This window comes from Ambystoma mexicanum, chromosome 5q (genome assembly GCF_040938575.1).
Source record: "Ambystoma mexicanum isolate Mex_15411 chromosome 5q, UKY_AmexF1_1, whole genome shotgun sequence".
NCBI lineage: Eukaryota > Metazoa > Chordata > Amphibia > Caudata > Ambystomatidae > Ambystoma > Ambystoma mexicanum.
This window is the reverse complement of record NC_090933.1, coordinates 821,601,998-821,623,372: the sequence shown is the minus strand read 5'-3', so window position 1 is coordinate 821,623,372 and position 21,375 is coordinate 821,601,998. Positions and strand designations below refer to the sequence as shown.

General features: G+C 47.4%; 1 protein-coding gene across 2 annotated transcripts in view; it reads left to right on the top strand.

The window, feature by feature from the left end:
* The window catches only part of CNGB3 (cyclic nucleotide gated channel subunit beta 3), a 1,205,394-nt gene that overhangs the window by 911,335 nt on the left and 272,684 nt on the right, over positions 1-21,375 (top strand). For both annotated transcript variants that reach the window (XM_069621307.1, XM_069621308.1), the window contains exon 14: positions 17,705-17,802. In XM_069621307.1, coding sequence (XP_069477408.1) covers positions 17,705-17,802 — 98 coding nt within the window. The remainder of the gene's footprint in view (positions 1-17,704; positions 17,803-21,375) is intronic.

The following is a 21,375-nucleotide window of genomic DNA, read 5'->3' as shown; positions in this document are numbered from 1 at the left end:
CACCCGTCAGCCACGACATGTTCACTGTGTGTTCAATCTTCCTTGCTGTGAAAGGTCTATCTATGGTATCCCCCTGGGGTGCACTTACCTGTAGTTTGGCCTTTCTTGAGAGTACACCTCAGGATTCGGAGAGTTCATATTGTGATGTATACAAAGTGTACCCCCTTGTTTCCCTCCAGTCTTGGTCACTGAGGCTGGGTACAGCCTGTGGTGATCCTATGTCCCTCCCTTAGGGGTGTCCCCGCCCACTCCCATTATTCCAGCCATCGGTAGGTAAGCCCTTCTGCCTGGTGCTGAATTTCCCTATAATTTCTTTATTCGTGCCCTTGAGTATCCATAGCCTTGTTACCCTGTCCATGTCCCCTCCCTCATCCTCATATCCGCCTAATGTATACCCCAGTATTAGGCAATCCGGGAACATGCTACCCATAAAGTGTCATAGTCCTCTGCATTTTGTGGTGGCACGGCAAGGACCACACGTACTTCATCCTCACCCTCATTCACCCCGGGAGGCTGCATCTCATACCCACTACCCTCGTCACCGACTTTATTAGCAGTCATTATATACCGTACTTTCCCCTTGCCACAATTAAATCTCTTTATGATCCACTGTCCGACCCAGATGGCAATAAGCATCATGACGAGCACAGGGAGAGTTATTTTGAACATGCCCGCTAGCCACTCAGATACCCAGGCAAACAGTGAGTCCAGCCAACTGTCTGAGGTGGAATCATGTGTTTATTTTACCATCTTTTCATGTAATGTACATATCTCTTCGACAGCTTCGGTGATTGTCCCATTGGAAGTATCGTTGGCGGGTGTCAACATGCAGCAACTACTCCCAATTTTATGGCAAACTCTGCCTTCCACTGCAGTCATTAGATCGAGAATTAACCTATTCTAGAGGGCCAACAGACGCAATGCACAAAGCTCCTGTCATACTGTATTCAGTCCTTTTTTGGTTGCATTCGCAAACTGTAGCACCTCATAATGGGTACTGTGCAGCCACTTGGCATTTGTGGGTGCTTGTACCCCAGGGAGCAGTAAGGATTTAAAGAAGAGCAATGCTTTGTTAAAGAGTCTTAAGTGCTGTGTGATCGCATCCAAACTCTGTGATGATTCCACTGAGATGTAGTTGCTGCTCCTTTTCCTTCTTACCATTTGCCTCAGTTTGCCTTTCAACTCTTTCCATTCTCTTTCCCTTCTCTTTTACCACAGTGTTGGGAGATCATTGAAAGGTAATAAGTCCGTCAGGGGTACGACCAATGCAGAGTACTGAAGGGTCACACGCGCTCACACCCCACCACAATCTGGAGACAGCTAGCCGTAGGTTCTACATCCAAAGGCCCACCAATATTCCGTCACCGCTGCCGTCCCTTTCTGAAACACCAGGATGCTCATCGTCTTCCAGCAGCCAGTGTTCATCCCCATTACGATCGTCCCTGTTGCTCTGATACATAAGGAGAGCTCTTTAAGTGGCTTTATGTAAACTGGTCAATGTCTCTCGTCTATCCATGTACAAGCATGTACATTAGCATTCCATATTGTCGTGCAGTAGTTATTTACCTTTTCACTACCCCTTCTTCATATCCCACTAGCCCCTCTGAACAACACTGCACTATCCCTTGTTCCCACTGAACCCCCCAATCCGCATCAGGGGTATGGTGTGATACCATGGTATATCATGTCCTGTCGAGTTCTTGCAATATATCCTCCTGTGAGCACTGGCCACCTGTTTCCCCTTGGCACCCCTTCTGTAATGTATCCTAATATGGCATGCTTCGTTGCTTCTTCCGTGGTCATGCTTTCAAGCCGTATATAAGTACATAACGACAGATGCATTAGACATCCCCCATCTCTGCTGTTACTTCTTGTGGCAAGAATTGTTTTGGTGTCCCTGTAACATGTGGGATTAGCGAGCACACATAGCAACTGCCATTTGTGCTCTCTTGCCCCACCTGCTTCATCTCATCGTACCTGACATTTCCAGATGGCATGTCTCCCTCCTCCCCTATAGAGTCATAGAACTTCTCAGCTTTAAATATACTCCTTTTAGTGTGTGTCTCTTTTCCATTGTTGGTAGACATGCCGCCATGTCCTTATGCAATATAAACCACAAAAAGAAGTGAGGACAAGAAAACAATAAACGAAGCACTCCTATCCCTATAACTTTTATATTGTTTTTATATTTTCTCCCATTCCCCCAACTTCTTGCATGCCCCTCTTCTTCATTACTTGTGGGCTTTCTGTAAAGTCTTATTGTTGAACAAAATGTTAATGGCAATTGGGTAATACATCCCATCAAGTTGCGTCCCTCCCTTCTCTGTCCAAGGGGGTGCTGCTGCTGTCTTTGCGGATGTCAGAAACATTGTTCCATGCCCTCCTTCACTTTATCTTGACTGCTGTGGGTGTCGCATACACTACATCGTAAGGGCCATGCAACACTACTTCGTTTGGATCCTGCCATTTCCGGATGAAATTCTCACCAGGTTAGAGAAGCTGTGCTTGTGGGAATTCTCCCTTGTCGTGTGCATTTGTTTGTTCTTCGGCACTTGTCGGCTCGCTTTTTGAATGTTGAACCTGGCAGGAGACGTATTTGAGGGCATTTGTATTTTCAGTAAAATATTTGTGCATGTCTTCTCTCAAAACCTGTGCCGTAGTGTCATGCAGAATAATGCGACAGTAATCTCTGCTGCGGTGCAACTATGTTCTCCCCGTTCTTGTAGCATACTATCACAGCTCCACTATGTCTATTTCCTGTACTGGAGTCGATACTTAAGGACCCATCAATAAAGATCATGTCTACTCCCTCTATTTCTTCTTGTTTTACCCATATGTTCCTTTCCATTCCATCCATATGGGCTGCACAGTCATGCATGTAATCCCCTTTCTCTGCAAGTTCTGCTGTGAATGTCGCTGGGTTGACCACATGCCATTTCACTACCTCGATGGCTGGGTTTGTCACTATTATTTCATACCCTGAAACCCTTTGTGTCATCAGTGTACTCTTTCATTTCTAAAATGGTGAATACTCCACCTACTGTACTACTGGACAACCCATAGTCATTGTTGCTGCCTTCTCTATTGCAAACACTGCAGCCACAAGCGATTGTTTGCCGGTGAAATGCCCCTGTATCACTGGATCTAGGACACTGCTATAGTAAGCCAATGGCTTGTACCCCTGTGGCTTCTTTTGCATGAGGACAGCCGCCATCACTGAGCCATCTGAGTGAGAGAACAGAATTTTTCTTTGTAATTAGGGGTTACCAACAGCGGCGCATGGGCCAATGCTTAATTTAATTCAGCGAAATTCTCATTCATTTCTGATGTCCACTTTATTTCCCTTTTCTCCTTGTGGACTTCTTTAAAGGCCTGCAGTAGGGGCTTTTCAAATGTAGAGTAGTCGAAAGCCCATTCCCTGCAATAATTGCACAACCCCATGAATGTCTGCATCTTCTTCACTGTGCATGGATGTGCAGTCATATGAATTGCTTTTACCCTCTCCTGTGTTATCCTGCATCCTTCTATTGATATTATTTGCCCCAGGTATCCAACTTCCTCCTGGTAATATTGTAGTTTCTCTTTGTCCACCTTATACCCCTTGTCAGCTAGTACCGTCAAGAGATGTACTGAGTCCATCCTACACTGCTCCTCAGTCTTGCTGCACACCAATAAATCATCAACATATTGGTTAACCATGCTTGACACTTGTATGTTACTGAGGTTCATCTGTATCACCCTATTAAAGATACTGGGTGATTCGCAATACCCCTGCGACAGCCTAGTGTGTTCAAATTGGGTCTCCAGGTACGTAAATGCTGTAAAGTATCTAGATTTGGGGTCTAGCGGGATGGAAAAAAAGCGTTCTTCAGGTCGATAAACATGAAGTATTTTGCCTTTGTTGGAATATTGCACAGTATTGTGGCGGGGTTCGGTACTCTGCGAAAATCTGCTTCAACTGCGTTATTAGGAGGGTGTAATCTTATATAAATCTCCATGAGACTCCTTTTGATTTCTTTATCTGATATATTGCTGTGTTGCACGGTGACGTGAATGTCTTGATTATGCCCTGCTGCCACAGTGCATGTAGCGTTGAGTATATCCCTTCATCTGCTTCTTAGGACAGTGGGTATTGTTTTGCTTGGGGCAGGAGCGCCCCTTCCTTCAACTTAATTTTTACAACCCCCAGTTCTTTTAACACTCCTACATCATGGGGCCCTTTTGTCCATTGTCTTTCTGAAACTTTTTCATATCTTCGTCTCCCCTCTTTACCAATTGTGTGAGTATTGGCACCAGTTTTTCCACTACTCTTACTGGGCAAGGTATCTGTAGCTGGAATACCATCTCCCCCTCTTTCTCCCCATCGAAGAACAATTGTTTATCCGTTACGTATGTGACTGTCAGTGTTGGGTTGATGCATAAAACTGTATGCCATTCCATGTTGTCATTATGTGTTCCGCATAGGATCACTGTGTCTTTGGGGATCACTACCTCTTAAAGCTTTAGCACTATTGTGGTACCTTTTGCATCTGCCCACTAGCACTGCGGTCGGAATAGAAACTCTGATGCCAACTGAAACACCTTCTCTTGTATCCCCGGCACCCATTCCAACAATATTTTGACCCCCTACAGAAACATGCTAGGCTACATGGGTTGGCCTCGTATCGTGCTTTGGGCGTGTGCTGCTAAGAGGAGCGCGGCAACTCATGTGTAATAGACACCTGGCGTCGAAAACACCATCCCTTTTTTCGGTGAATGATATTGTGGTGTTTAGTTTGCTAGGATGTTGATGGGCATGTCTTTGGAATACAATAGGGGTGCTATAATGTGCTGTTTCCCGGTGGTTAGTGGTAAATCTTTTGTTGCTGTAACCATCACTACCACCCCAGAAAAGCCCTGCGTGTCCATTACTTTGTTTGATAGCGGGATTCCCCTCTCCCTTATGCAAGATTCGGTGACTCCTGTATCTATGACAAATGAGAACGCTCTTGGACCTATTTTTACTGCTGCCTTGGGTTCCTCTTCGGGGCTGTCAGTTACTGCTAGGACTGGACACACTAGAACCACTAGACACACTAGAACCCTTGCTGAGTGTTGATCTGCAGGAACAAGAAGGTGGGCAAGAGAGAGGAAGACAGAGACAGAAACACTGGAGAAAAAAAGCAGAATGGTCAGAGAGCCTGAAAGGCACATAGATGAAAAAGTAGCACATTTTAGGGACGAGGAAGGACAAAAGTCAATCTGCAGCTTCACATCACAGAAAAAACATACTCAACACACCATGCCATGTAAACCTGACAGAGACCCATGTCTGTAACATCCCCGCAAATGAGTCCCTTTAACCACATCCACATACCCTGCACCAACCACCAAACCCCTCGTTGGACACCACTGTAAATGGACATGACAACAATATCGAACTGTTGACTCACCCTCCAACAGACCACACACCCTGGATGAGATAGCCCCAGTAAATATGTGGAGATCATAGGGTGCACTGGCAACAGCTACAGGGACAAGAGATGAGCAAATGCTGGGGGAGTGGACGATGTACCACATGCATGTGATATCACTTGGTCCATGATCTCACACAGCATGTGCCCGAGGTCAACAAGTTACATAGGACAAAATCTACAAATACCGATGCATACGCCAGAAACCAATGTTTGCCACCACATACGTACAGCATTGGTACGAGGTAGCATGCTGTGCTGCTGTGTGTCACACCTAAACCCATGCTGCACTGCGAGATGTTCCCATATGCGTTGAGCATGTATAAATCCACACAACGAATGGTGCATTGGCGGCATGTCACAAATGCCTTAGGTGTGGAGATGCGCACTGCTGAACAGGTCCAGAAGCAGTGCAATGATCTCACATGGAGGACCAAGCATAAGCCCAGTGTCAACCTGGCCTCTGCACTGCCCACTGGTGGGTGGCCAGCAGAGGAGGAGCAGCTGACTCCAATTGAAGAGGTCACGAGTCAACTCATCACCATTGAACAGGTGCAAGGCATGGGCAGCGTGGAGACCTATAAGAACACATCTGGTGAGTGAGTGGCATTTGTGTGCATCGTATGTATGGACAATCATGGTTGACCGGCCTATATATGTGTAGTAGTACAGCTGGCTGCAGTTGTCAGCCATCTTTGGACAATGCATGTTTGCTACCATGTACACTTCTGTCACATGGCCTGCGTTCAGTGCTTTTCCTGTGTGGTCCACATGTGTGGCACATGTTAGCCTGACTGTTCACATCACTGTCTGCTGGCCTACACAGCCATGCCAGTTCTTGCATGCAGGGTTTCAATGTTCAAAACATGTGCATATTGCAAGACCCCATGACGTGCACCCCTGACAGGCACACATCACCCACACAGGTCATCTTTGTGTCACACCGAACTATGCCACTGCCACATTCACATGTATTGTTCATTGCCACATTCTTGGGCCCTGTTCATTGCATTGTACATCGAGTACATGTGATATAAGTCGACCACACACATCATTTGCTGCTGAGTTGCTGCATGTTTGTATTATCACCTACAGGTGTGCAGCCGTTCCTTAAGGAGCTCTTTGCGCACTTTCGCAGGAGTGCAGGCGTTACTTACAGGGAACCTCATGCAGATTTGCTGCGGTGCTGCTTTGACTTACGGGGGACCGCGTGCAGTGTCGCTGGGATGCTGGATGGTGGGTCAGAGGTGGACGTGGAGGTTTGTGCAAAGATTGGTCTTTAGCTATGGTTTTGGCTTGCGTGGGGGCATGTTGTGGACGTTCCTCGCGCAGCTCAGTTTTCTTTGCGGGTCGGGTTGCTTTGCGCTTTGGATTCCATGAATAAATGGAGAGCACATTGGGAATTTTGCACATTGGGTCACGCAGAGCCATTTTCTGTGCGGGGGACTTTGTGCAATGTATGCACTTTTTCTATGAATCGGGCCCTTATACACCATAACATCAATCATTTGACCAGACGTCCAGAGTGGGTCCTGCAAGGGGACCTGTAATGAGGCGGTACAGGGTTAACGGCTCCGGCACCTTTACCGGCACCGTTAACCCCTTACCGCCTCACTTGTAATGAGGCCCTATGTTTGGAAACTGCAGTGGTCCCGGTTTTTGTAATAGGTCTTCATAGCTGGCATGCAGGAATGCACAATCTCGCACAGAAGAAATGCTGCATTTTACAACTTAAAATAGTGTTAGTTTGTGATAGATTAATTGCAGTATGTGTTTATTTGAACAGTAACACTTAAACCCCCTTCTCCTCCAAATGCTATTGAAGCGTAGAGCCTTGACAGCCACTTTCAAGAGTTAGTCCCACCTTTATGTTAGTTGCCCTGTCCCAGTTGTTTACTTTTTCAATCTGGTCACCTTAATGTACAGCCCGATTGCTGCCTGCTCCTCCTCCAGGCAAAGACACACAAGACGAGTTCAATGTCACTTCTCCCATGACCCAGTTTTGAAAAAGAGTTGTGCGTGGACGGTGATAAAGGAGTAAGAGAATTCATACTATAAGGAGTTAAAGGAAGAGGCAGCAATGGCAATCAGGCATGTGTCTGTACAGTTGATATCAATCCTTGACAGTCGGTTAATCTTCTGAGAATGTATTTGGGGTATTTAATGGCAATAAATGGCAGCACATGTACCTTGGCTGTTGACAGCAGCCCCAGGCAATGGCTAGAAGTCACAAGAATTTGATAGTAACCCTTGTCTATGGACCAAGTACCTGTGCATTTTGATGCCAAACGTATAGATGCCGGTGGCCTTAGGCCTTGTTGGAGCACTCTGAGGCTAGGACTGGCCTATAGGGCAATATCCCCATGGCCAAAATAAAATCACAAAATGCTGGTGTGTGCCACATCTGAGATGTGTTCACGCTTCGAGATGTTGAGTGCGGCTTTGTGGGCATTGTTTTGAATAATTTGGAGCTTATTGATATTATGTGAAGAAGTAACTGCAAATAAGGCACTGCAATTATCCAATCTAGAACCAATAAGCGCTCTGGTGATGGTGACACAGTTGTCCGGGGTTACAAAAGATCTACATGCATTGATTAGTTAATATGTGTGTGCAGCCGAGGAGGCCATCACAATGAACTGTCTAGATAATGACAGGGCGGAGTCGAGGTAAACACCCAATGTCTTGACATTGTTGGACACCTGAGTGATGTTACCCTCTTTGGTGAAAGATTTGTAAGAAAGGTCGAGCTTACTGAGTGAGGCTTGGAACCAATCAGAAGACCAGGAGAAATACCGGCTTATTGTCATTAAGGCATAGAAGGTGGGAGGCCATCCATGCCTGGATATGATATGATATTATATATTTTATTTATATCGTGCCCATACACAAGTGTTTCAGGGCACGATGGTGTGGTAGAGAGAGTGCAAGTTGTTGGCATCGGTAGCATAGTCACTGGTGATTTGGAGGAGGATCTGTGTGTCATCCGCGTAATTGGTGTAGGAGATTCTTCTGTAGTCAAGCAGGTGGAATAGGAGTTTTGCAAAAATGTTGTAGAGGGTCAACGAGACACTTGGACCGTCAAGTGAAGGAGGCTGGCAGGGCTGATGCGTTAGCTGAGAACACTCTCATGGACCTGTCCGAGAGGAAGGAGGTGATCCTGGAAATGGCTCCAGATAAAATGTAAGCTGTTGAGGCCAGGGGGCGACACAAGATATGGTGGTCCACCAGGTCAAAGGCAGCCAACAGGTCTAGTACAAGTAGTAATGCAATTTTGCTAGCATCTTTGATCTCATCTAATTGTTTCTTGAGATCCAGCAGAGCGGATTTCATAACAAAACCTTGTCAGAACCCAGATTGATGTATGCCCAAGAGATTGTTAGATATCAGGTGGAGCTGGGTCTGTAGGTAGGCTGCACGATCCAGAATTTTAAGAAGAAAGGGGACAGTGACTATGGGGTTGGCTAGCTCAAGATTAGGTTTTTTTTTATAAGTGAAAGGGCCCATGCATCTTTGAGGCTATTCGGCAAGGAACATAAGGAAAAAGAGGCATTGATGAGGGTGCCCAAGAAGGGAGCAAGTGATTCTGTGCAGTCGTTGATGACTGCTGCTGGGAAGATATTACCCTGGCAGCGAGAGGGTTTTAGACCTTTGATGATTTGAATTACCTCAGATTCTGTGACTGGTTTAAAGTCACAGGGTGGTGGATTATGTAGTGTTGCTTGGGTCCTGGCTGTGTGAACGGTAGGTGTAACGCTGGAAAAGGTGTTTTTCCAATGAAGAAACTTTTTTTTTAGTGTTTTTGATTTTGAGTAGTAGGGCATTTTGAATATTAGCACACCAGGCGCTATCCTGAGTGCAGTTTGTTGGCGGAGGCACCAGGGCTTCAAGCTCAAGTAGTATAGCGAAGAGGTCTCTGTCGCTGGAGTTCAATTTGGCAATTTGAGTATTATAGGTAGATCTCTTTTCTTGGATGATGTCCTTTTTGTATTCCTTAGCAGCAAGACTGAAGTGAGCTTTGCTGGGCTTGGAGGGGTTTTTGTTCCATTGTGTTTCCGTCTCGCATCAGAGTAGTCGGAGGGCTTTGAGTTTATGCGAGAGCCAAGCTTTGCTGTGTGTAACAGCTTTATCTTGTGCACGGTGAAGGGAGCCACAGTGTTGATAGCATGTGTAAGTGTTAGGTTGTACAGGTCTACCAGGGCGGCGGGGTCGTTGACTAGGGTCTGTGGGCAGAGTAGCTAATCCAGCAGCGGCAAAATGCAGGTTTTGGCAATGCTTCTGTTGCTCCATGTAGCAGCAGGGGTAGATGAGGGGCCACAGAGGGGTGGGGGTTGGACACTTGGATATTGAATAGGATAATGTTGTGGTAAGTCCAGGGGCAAGGCTGATTGGAAGTAATGGAAATGTTACAATTAAGGTCGGCTAGCCAGTCTAGGATTCGGCCTTTGGATTGTGAGTATACGTTTGGTGAAACCTAGCGCAATAAGAGAGTTTGCTAGCGATAAGGCATTTAGCTCTGACTCATCCTTAAAGCCCAGGTTGATGTCGCCTATGAGTATGGTCTTGAATGAGGGTTTGGCGTTGGAGAGGAGGTGCAATATATCCTCTTTGAATGAAAGGGGGGGCCAGGAGCATGATCAACTACATTTATTGTTAAAGTGGAGGTATGAAGGATGCTCAATTTGGTAGCCAGGAGTTCCCCTGCAGAGAAAGGAGTATTACATATCTCCCTAAGTGATAGCGAGTCTTTTGCGATTAGTGCAAGCCCCCGCACTCCCGCCTCTGGAATCAAATCTATCTTTGTAATAAATAGAGTATTTAGGTGGTATGGCAAGAGAAAGCAAAGGGCCAGGGGCAGCATGAAGCCATGTTTCTGATATGGCTAAAAGATGGAGGTCATTAGTGGTAATGAGGTCAGCAATGTCAAGTGCGTGAGCCGGAGATAGACCTAGCATTTACAAAGGCTGCCTTTAAAGGAGGTGCAGTAGGTTTGGTGTTAGGCTTGCATGATCTAGAGCTGGAGAGAGGAGGTAGGTGGATAGTGTGGCTACTCCCCGCTTTAGTGGCGGAGTCCTCTGAGATGCTGTGATTGTAACCTTGCAGGTTAGGGGGAGGGCGTTCGACATGTCAGCCGTGCACAGTCAACTACGACAGAATGGAATATGGGACCGGAAATCTCCAGTCACAGTAATGACACCAAATGAAAGGAAGGAGGTGTGGGGTGGTTGGTAGCAAGGGGATATAAAATTACAGGGGGCCAATCCTTTTTGGTTTTTTAACCGAAAAATGACAACATAAACATGCACATACAAGGTGTCCAATCCCACCCGCCGGCCACCCGGCATAGTATAAAGCGCACCAAAGCAGCATGATATATTGACATGACCCAAAATCCTGCGTAATAGCATTAGTCCGTCGTTGTAATCAAATATTGTACATACGGATCCCAAACCTGTGGCAGTCGGGCATGCAGTGGCAAAGTTCGAATGAAAGCAGTCTCCACATCCTGACAGTATGCAACGTCTTTCAACCATCCCTGTACAATGGGAGGGTGGCTCCTTCGCCATGTCATGGCCACCCTTCTGCGACCCACCACCAACAAGAGGCCTGCCAATCTCCTCACTCCCTGCCTCAATGCCCCAGTGCATCCCAAAAGTGCCACCACTGGGTCTGGCTTCAGCCGTTCCCCAATGATCAGGGAGACTTTCTCAAGTACCCCTGCCCAGGAGCTGGGAACCTGCAAAAATTCCCAGGCCAGATGTAGAAACCTGGCAGGGGCAAAGCCACATCTGGCAGAGGCGTCTGGCGTGGATGGGAAATGCCTATGGAGGATAACCGGGGTATGATAGACCTGATGCAGGAAATTGAATTGTATTAGCTTGTATTTAAAGTTCAGTCACACCTTCTGGGTGTGTCCCAACATATATGCCCAATCCTTGTCTGCTAAGGTCATGCCCAATGCTTTCTCCCACCATATTCTTGCCACCTCCCGGTCCCATGGCATGTCTGACATAATGCTATTGTATATCCGTGAGACCAGGAGGCCCTCTCCCTGGGACTGGAGCGTCCCTTGTAATAGTGGCGACATAGGGAGTTGTGTGGGAAAGAAGGGAAATATTGCTTTAAGCGCATGCCGTAGTCGAAAATAAAGGAAGACATCCAGGGCTGAATCACCCCCTATCTCACTTGTCTGCTGGACTGAGATAAACTCTTCATTGACAAAAAGATCTGCAAAGGTGACTATGCCAAGCTTATCTGCCCACTGAAGATATATCCGCTCACCCGTTAGAGGCAGCCCTGCCACATATCGTATCGGGAGGAGGGGCGAATACAAAACAGGGACATCCAGCTTCCCTGCGATCCTATGCCAGACCTCACAGATGATTTTGACAATATTCCGGATGACGGGCGGCACTCCGGGTGCCGCAAGGATCACCGAACGCAGCAGGCCCGGGGCGTCAAGCGCTCTCTCCACCTGCACATGTGGCCTCACAAAATGGGTGGTGTACCAGTGTCCGAGGAAGTGCGCCTGTACCGCCCAATAGTACTGTTCCAGATCTGGTAGAGCAAGGCCCCCCATGTCAATGGTTGCGTTAACGTGATGTACGCTACCCTCGCAGGTTTCTCTGCCCAAACCAGATCAAGGATGAGCTCCCGCAGTCATAGAAAAACGCCACCAGACATTAGCAGGGGGACGTTAGTGAAAAGGTACAGAAAAGTAGGGTGTACAATCATTTTCACAATTGAGAGGCAGCCCAAAAGTGTAAGTGGAAGGGTCCACCATTTCACCACTGCCTCCTGGGGTTTCCCAATTGTCTTCACATAGTTGTCACGAAACAGATCATCCCGGCTATGCGACACCTCCACCCTCAGGTACCGGACCCCGGAGGATTACCACCTAAGTCCAAATTCATCCTTGAACCTCATAGTCCCCTCAGTTGGGGAGAACACCACCAATGTATTATGATTGATCCTCAGACTCGAGAACTCCCCATATCTAAGCACCTCCCACAACACTGGGCTCATATTCCTAATCAGGTCATCAATGAATAGAGCCACATCTGCATACAAGATGAGTAACCTGTGCGGTTCCAGCATCATTCCTCTCTGAATGTGACGCTCACGCAGGATTGCCACCAGAGGCTCCATAGCAAGAGCAAATAAAAGTGGGGAGAATGAGAATCCCTGTCATGTCCCCCTCGCCATATCGAAGCTCTCGGACTTCGCCTGCCCCACCACAATGCTTGCTAAGGGATTGACATATAAAAGGGAGATCAGTCGGATAAAGTAGGCACCTAGCCACAGCCTCTGGAGTACCGAAAACAGGAATAGCCACTCAATAAAGTTGAAGGCCTTTTCGGCATCTAAAAAGACCACAACCGCTTGCGCTATCCGCTCAATTGCTGTGAGGACCCCAAAAAAACAGAGCAGGCCGTGCATGGCATTTCTCCCGGGAATGAACCCGGCCTGGTCTGCAAGCACCAAGCCCGGCATCAGGGGGAGCAGCCGAATAGCAAGTATTTAGGCAAATATTTTATTATCCACATTGATTAGAGAGATAGGCCTATATGAGGCACAATCTTCAGCCAGTTTCCCCTTTTTATGTAAAAGCACAATGGTGGCCTCACGCAGTGAGGGGGCAGAGTCCCAACAGACAGCGACTACGCGTACACCCACAAGAGAACCAGAACTAGGATAGGCGCATATGCCTTATAAAATTCCCCAGTTAGACCATCAGGCCCTGGGGACTTGCAACTTGGGAGTTGCTTAATTACCTCCAACATATTTTCCATTGAGACCTCCCAGTTGAGGGTCTTGCTGAGCTGTGGCTCCACCCGATACAGCTCCACCTCTTTCAGATATTGCCGCAGACCATCTGGATTCTGCGAGCACCTGGACTCATATAAGTGCTTTTAGAGCACTCAGAATTCCGCCGCAATGTCCTCCTCAGTATGCAAAGGTGCACCTCGGGGAACTCTAATACATGCCACCTGTGGAGGTCGCCTATCAGCCATCAGCAACCAGGCCAGCAAGGTGCCTGGTTTCTGCCCCTCTCCATATTGACGGATCTGAAGGCCTTGCCCCAAGAACCAAATCTCTTGGCTAGCATTTTCCCTAAACCCGTCGAGCTCCTTGCGGCGCTCCGCCAGGGTCCTAGGTTCTGCCATGGATGAATAATCAGTCTCCAGCTGTTTGAGTCAGGCCTCACCTGCCACAAGGTCCCACCTAACCCCCAGAGGATCCCATTTTCCTTGGCCATACATACCCCCCTGACATAGCACTTAAAATATTCCCAGAGTACGCCCGACGAGGAGACGTAGCCCTTGTTGTGATCGAAATAACACTTGATTTCATCCTGCAGTTCTCAGTGGAACACTGGGTCCTGCAATGCATCAGATTTGAATCGCCAGGAGTGGGTCCTCCCTGTCCCACCAGACATTCCAGAAGCACAGGCAAGTGATCTGACAACGTTCAAGGGAGAATCCAGATGTCATCCCATGTGAGGTTCCCCTTGCGGGACACCATTAAGTAGTACAGCCTAGAGTTGGAGCCGTGAACCCAGGAGTGAAAAGTCTAATCATGTTCATCCCTGTGCTGGTGACGCCACCCATCCACCAAATCATATGTCCTGCATATTTCGCTCACCTGCAGACTCGCCTTAGACACAGGTCCAAGGCCCACCCCAAATCTATCCATTAGAGGGTCCATGGCATTAATATGTCCACATTGGGGCCATACTAGTTCACCAGTGCTACCAGCACTCCCTCCAGGACACCACATACCAACAAGGCCCTCCCCTCATCATCTCTTGCCATTGAAACCCAGCAACACTTGACCCCCCCTGCCTAGTAGGATGGCCATGCCCCTTACATAGGAAGAATACAAGGAGAAAACCGATGGCACCCCCAGTGGGATCTCCATTTGTTTTCAGAGGAGAAGGTGCATCTCCTGGGTGAAAGCCTCAATGCCTTCTGAGATACTGTGCCACCTTCCTGATCTTGGATGGGCTGCCTCCCCCCCTGAAGTTCCATGTTCCTACCTGAAATTCCATCTTCTACGCCGTTTCACAATGGACAAGGACTGTCTCTTCCACACACCAGCTCGTTGCTGATTGGGCAGAAACCAGCTACCAAATAGAGAGAATGAGAGTGAAACACCAGGTTAGGAATCAGACTCCTGTCAAACATAACAAATTCGCCTGCCCCCTTTGCTTCCCCCAAACAACCTCTGTAACCCCTGCTTCCCTTAAGACCACATCCAACCCTCCACCCCCACGGGCAACCCCCAACGCACCCGACGGATTCAGGTGAAGTGCGTCTCAGTGGACGCCTTTGCCTCTGCCTTCTCTGCTCCTCATACTCTTTCGACTGACTCACACTCTGACACAGCCATGTCCAACCTGCATCTTTCCAACACTGTGGACATCCTTGCCCCTGTCATGAGAATCCACCTGAAGCCTGCCTCCAAGTGCAACTCTTGGTATGACTCTGACCTTGCCGCCCTGAAAGGCAAGTGCAGGGTGGCTGAGAGGAAGTGGAGAGTTTTGGTGCACCCTCTGATAAACTGACCTGCTGATAGCTCCAAATGCAATACAGTCTCTCGTTCCTCTCCAAGAAGAGCGTCTATATCTAAGCCTGCATATATGCGGCCTCTAACAACACGGCCAAACTCTTTAAAATCTGCAAGGAGCTGGCCAGTCTTACTTCAGTCTCCACTTCTCCTGTTCACTCCCAGACCCTCTACATTTCTGGCTTCTCATTTCACCAATCAAACTCAGGACATCCTGTCCTCACTCTCCTCATCCTCTCCCTCCAACTCGCTCAGGCCCCCTTTGGCCGCCTCTCCCTCTCCTCGTCCTTTTTCCTCCTTCTCACCAACAACACCTGATGATGTTTCTAGACAAGTTTAGTCTATGAAAGTGCGTCAAAACAGGTGCTCACCTGCTCTTCCAGAACCATCAAGGACCACATTGCCTCCCTCGCACTAGACTTGGCCGATTTCTGCAATCACTCTTTCACCACTGGATCTTTCCCCTCTCTCCTTAAGCACTCCTTTGTGCGCCCCTTCCTAAAAAATCCTTCTGCCGATCCTACCTGTATGGCAAATTATCGCTCGATTTCTATCACTCCTTTGCCGGGGCAAAGTCCTGGAAAAGCAGGCCATCTCCCAGCTTACTCGCAACACTGATTCTGTTGGTTGTCTCCATGACCATCAGTCTGGCTTCAAAGTAGTCGGAGGTACGGAAACTGCTCTCATGGACACCCATGAAGATCTGCTCTCAAATCTTGACTCCAGCTCTCCCTCTGTCCTGATCCTCCTTGACCTTTCCTATGCCTTTGACACTGTCAATCACGCCACCCTGATTAATCGACTCTATGAGCGCCTGGGAATCACAGAACAGGCCCTGGCGTGGATGAACTCCTTCCTCATGGACCATCCCTCCCAGGTCCAACTTGGGTCCTTTCTCTGCACCACCACTCTCTCCACTTGTGGTGTCCCCTAGGGCTCTATCCTCACACCCTGGCTCTTCAATGTCTATCTGGCCCCTTTGGCCTGCTTGATCTCCACCTTCTCCTCTAACTTCCAGTGCTATGTGGATGAGGCTCAGCTCTCTTTCAGGCTCCCCTCAGCCTCCTCTCCTCCCTCACTTATTCCTGACTGTCTATCCTCGATTCAGGAATGGTGCACCTCCAACAATCTCTGCCTTAATGCCAGTAAGACGGATATCCTTCGCATTGGGACTCCTGCTCCCACTTTCCCTCTCACTCTGCCTGCCCTCCTTGGGCCCTCTACCTTTGCCTTCCTGTCAGGCAAAAAACCTTGGTGTCATCTTTGACTCCACTCTCTCCTTCTCTCCTCAGAGGTATTCTACCTTTTATCACTTTCCCCCAGAAGCTCAACCTCTCTAGATCACTGGTCCTCTCCAGGCTGGACTACTGCAACAGCCTCTTTCTCAATCTGCCTACCTCTACTTTTCCACCCCTGCAACTAATCCAGAAAAGGACTGTGAGACTTATCCTTGGCCCAGGGACCGTATCTCTCCAGCCTTGAAATCTCTCCACTGGCTCCCGGTGGCTGCACGGATCATTTTCAAGATACTCTGCTTCATCCACAAGGCTTTCTGGGGCTAGGGCCTGCAGTAAATCCAACTCTCTCTTCCCAAATACCTTCCTTCTAAAGCCATTCGCTCAGCTACCTCCAACTCACTGAGGGTCAGATGCTGTTCCAAGAAGAGAGTGGGGGTAGATTTCTCACCTCTGCAGGTTGCTCCCTCTGGAATGGCCTCCCTGCCCCTCTTACACTTGAGCCAGACCACCTAAAGCTCCGGAAGCAGCTCAGGACCTTCATTTTCTCCTCTGCCTTCTCTCTCTCGCTTCCTTGCTAATGTACCTGTTCTGCTGTGCTGACTGGTTGTTTGGTACCTCCTGAGTTCACCAGGTACGAGGCTCCTCCACCACAAGTCTTCCCTGCATTGCCTCTGGGTCTACTGTGCACTTAGAGGCTGTAATTGTAACCCCAACAACCCCCCTGCCTCCTGCACTGACCCAGAGCACCGCTGCATTGGCTGCACTTATTCAGAGCTGGATGCCCTGTTCCCACTTTCCCATTCCCTCTCCCCTACACTTCCCCATGCAACTCGCATTGTCGCCCTTGCACGTTCCAACTGACACAAACAAGGCCTAGTAGGATCGTTTGCCTTGTCTTCCCACTGTCTTCCCTCTCTTGTTTGTGGCGTCTAGAAACACTTGTGTACAGTCGCGTTACAAATGTCATATCATACCATATCATATAATCTATTTACCATGTCTACTACTAATGTTATATGTCTACAAACAGTAACCTTCATACATTTTTGGAACTTTTAAAGTAAGTACTGGTTATGTAGGCTTCAAGATGTCCTGCATTCATGTCTATTAATAAGAATACTTTAATCAACTGCAAATGCCTAAACTACTGGCTTTGCGAATGCTTGTTTTTTTAGCAATGGATTAGTCCATTTGAAATGACAAAGTGTGCGTTTCCTTCTGGTTATCTGAAAGAAATACATTTTACAAAAGGATCGTGAAAACTCTTTGATTAACTGAGGTATGGCCATGAGAATGTCTGTAAATGTCTTAACAAAACATAGCAACCTATGGGCCGAAAGTTCAGTTGAAATAACATGTTTTAGTTTGAACAGCTGCTTTCTTTCTCGTCACCTTTCAGTATGTTTTGAAAGCAACAATTTAAGTCATGTTTATATCTTGCAGATGAGTCTGAACTCCTGGAGCAGATGCCATCGAAGATGCAGCTTGCCATTGCTATTGACGTCAACTATTCCATTGTCGAAAAAGTCGACCTGTTTAAAGCAAGTACATCTTAAGAACTATTGCTATTCAGTGTGCTTGTGGGCACATGTGTGGATACATACAATGTCAGTACATATGACCCTATACAGGGAAGTGTATTATTGATTTCACTTTTAGTCATGCCAGCCCTGGCTCATCAGTGTGAACGCCATACATGATCGTGATGGGAGCTGACATGATCTCTCACTTAAATTCCTTGATTCCGTTCCCAACTGAGATTCGAGAATTCATGAGGTAGTGAATCCTTGCAGGATCCTTAGAGGTGGGGGTAGATCTCAACCATCCAGGCCCCAAGGCGTTGACCATAAATGCCAAGAGTTGGAGTCGAAGTTAGGTGCAATCTGGCAAACTCATTCAGCACAGGGAAAGTGGTCTCTCCCCCAATGTGAAAAGTCGTCCAACTGGAGAGAGCTGCAGGTTATCCTCAGTGCTCTACTAGTGTTATCCATCACAGAGACCTCAGTGCTGGTGAGGGCGGCCAACATTATCTCATAGGTGTAAACAATTCACCAATGGTGAAGCAGACTCTGTTAACCGACCAAGATGGCAGGCAGGAATTTTCCTGTGCAGAGGAATAAACCACCGTCAGGTAGATTATGTGAGCAGAGTTTTCCCCTTTTTCCCAAGGGTACAGCGTTCTGATATTGGAATTGTTAGCACTGCATGAGAATTTGCTTGTTCCCCTATGCTGCACCAGGAACCAGGACTGGAAGGCAAAGAGCATCAATGCTGTTTCTCTCCTGTCTAGAGGAACTCATATTCGTATTCCCTCTGTTTCACCTCCTTCCCAGATTGTTAACAGAATTCATGAAGCAAAAGCGGGATCTCATTCTGATCGGTTCTTATTAGGTGAGACATGATTGGTTTGCCATTCATCAGAACTGAGCACTAGCTCCAGAGGTGGTCTCAGATGTAGTTCCCTCTTCATTCAGATGCTTGGTTCTATCTCTTTAGAACGTATTTATGTATTAATTTATTTAATTTGTAAAGTGCACAAACAACCCTGAGGCATTGAGGCACCGTTGCCAGTACACATCAGGAAGCACACAAGTCATACAAATAGCACTTTACAGGCATAGTAGGTAACAAGACAGGATCAAGCAAAAATCAAACAGACAGGAGGGCAGAAAGAATAACCATCAAGTAGAAGAGTAGAAAGCTGAGTATATGTACAGTACTATACAGAGTGTGGTATGTAACAAAAACGAGCTGTGTTTTGAGAGTCCTGTGAAAGATCCAATAGGATTTCTCGGCCCTTAGGGTGGGGGTCATTTGCATCAAGGTAAGGGAAGCTTGAGCCTCCTGCTGAACTTCTTTTGAATTTGGGCACGACTAGGCGGTCGGTGTAAGGGAACCTAGCGGGTCTGGGAGAGCTTGCCTTGGTGATTCTGTGTGTGAGGTATAGGGGGCAGTGTTTGATAGGCATTTGTGCGTGATGGAGAGCACTTTAAATCTAATGCGCTCCTGGATGGGCAGCCAGTGGGCTTCTCGTCTAGCTTTGGTGATATGTTCTCTTTTAGAGATGTGGAGTGCTGCTCTCAAGGCGTTGTTCTGGACCACTTGTAATCTTTTTATGTTTCTTGCTGAGGTGCCTGTGAAAAGGACATTACAGTAATCTAGCTTTGAGGCAATGATAGCACAGGCGATTGTGAGGCAATTGTTTTTGGTGATGAAGGGTCTGGCTGCATTAAGGACCTTGGAGGAGTATGCTGCTGGGGAGGCAATCACGCTTACTTGCCTGGACATGGTTAGTGAAGCATCCAGATAAACACCTAGGGTTTTCACAGTTGATTAAATGGGAATAGTGCTATTGTCTATGTTAAAAGATGAGCACTGTTTGTCAAGAGATTTCAGGGCATTTGGAAGGCCGACTATTAATATTTCGGTCTTATCACTGTTAAGGCAGAGGTGGTTAGCTGTCATCCAAGCCTGAATGGTTGAGTAGATGTTGTTGAGTGTGTTAGGGTCAGTTATGTAATTGCCAGAGAGTGGGATTAGGATTTTCCTATCGTCAGCATAACTGGTGTAGACTATGCCGCATGAGTCAAGGATGTTGACGAAAGGCATAGTGAAAATATTATAGAGGGTTGGGGCTGTGCAGGACCCCTGGGGTGCACCACGGGTAATGGGAGAGGGTGGAGTTTTGCTGTGTCTGAGAAGACCCTCATGAACCTGCCTTCCAGAAATGAGGCAATCCAGGCTGTGGCATGTGGGGAGAAGTTGGCACGTGTGGTGAGGTGGTGGCAGAGGATTTGGTGGTTCACAAAGTCAAATGCCGCAGATAGATCTAAGAGGAGGAGGAGGGCAGACTTTCCTGTATCTCTGATTTCATCAAGTTGAATATTTAGGTCGAGCAGGGCAGATTCGGTCCCGGGACCATGGCACAAACCAAATTGGCGCATTCCTAAAATGTGGTTGTCTTCCGAGTAGCACTGAACCAGTAGGAAGGTTGCACGGTCAAGAATTTTTAAGAGGAAAGGGACTGTGGTAATGGTCCTGTAATTCGAGGGAATTGCAGGGTCACGGGTGGGCCTTTTTTTGTAAAGCGAGGACATGTGATTCTTTGAGGCTGACTGGGGCGGTGTTCGTTGCGAAGGATGCATTTATAAAGGCAGTGATGATTCGGGCAAGTGTGTCCGCGCAATCTTTGATGAGAGTTGCCGGGCAGATGTTGCCTTTACATTTGGAGGGTTTGAGGTTATTAATCAGTTTAAGGACTTTGCTTTCTGAGAGACACTGAAGCTAAACTGTGTAGATGTGGCTTTAGGGGGTGGAGGAGTGCAGCTGATATTCAGGGTTATGAGGATGGTGCTGAAAGGGGTTTGTTGAGCGATAATTTTTGCGTTAAGTGTGTCGATTTTGCCTAGTAAAGCTGACTTTATATCTGTGCACCATGATGCATCTTTGATGAGTGAAGTGGGTGGTGGGGCTGGAGATTCGAGTTCTCTGTAGATGTTAAAAATGTATGACAGCAGAAGGTGTTGGGTTGGATGTTGAGAAGAAGGGTCTCCAGACGTGATGGCTGGTGATGAAAGCAGCTAAGGCAGTTCAGCTTTTCACAGAGCATATACACACCATTGGGAATCATTTTAGCTGTGAGCAGTGGTTCTTAGCAAAAGTTGCTCATCATTGAACTAATGAGGCTCCTAGGACTTGGGGGTGTTAGCTAGACAGCTTTCGAAGAGCTATAGTGAAAGCTACCTTCAAGGTTCAACGGGCTTCAGTGTTCATTGACATGGTTTAGAAGTTTTGATTCTTAGGTATTTTAGGGTGTTTTATTTTCCTGAATCTCCCTCAAAAGATTTGTGCACCTCCCTGGTTCCTTCCTCGTTTTTAAGGGTCCTTTTTAGGCAGGTGCTTCCTTTCAGCCCTTTCTAGATCTGGATTTCAGTTGTTTATGATATAGGACTTTTTATTCTGTTGCAATTCCTTCTGTTGTGAGGTTATGAGATGTGCTGCCTTCAGTTTGCTGTCCCACTCATTTAAAACGTCTCCTCAATTCTATGATTTTATGACCAGGTCCAGACTTTTGCCTGAACTTTGTTAGACATTTCTGACCAAGAGGTGCGGTT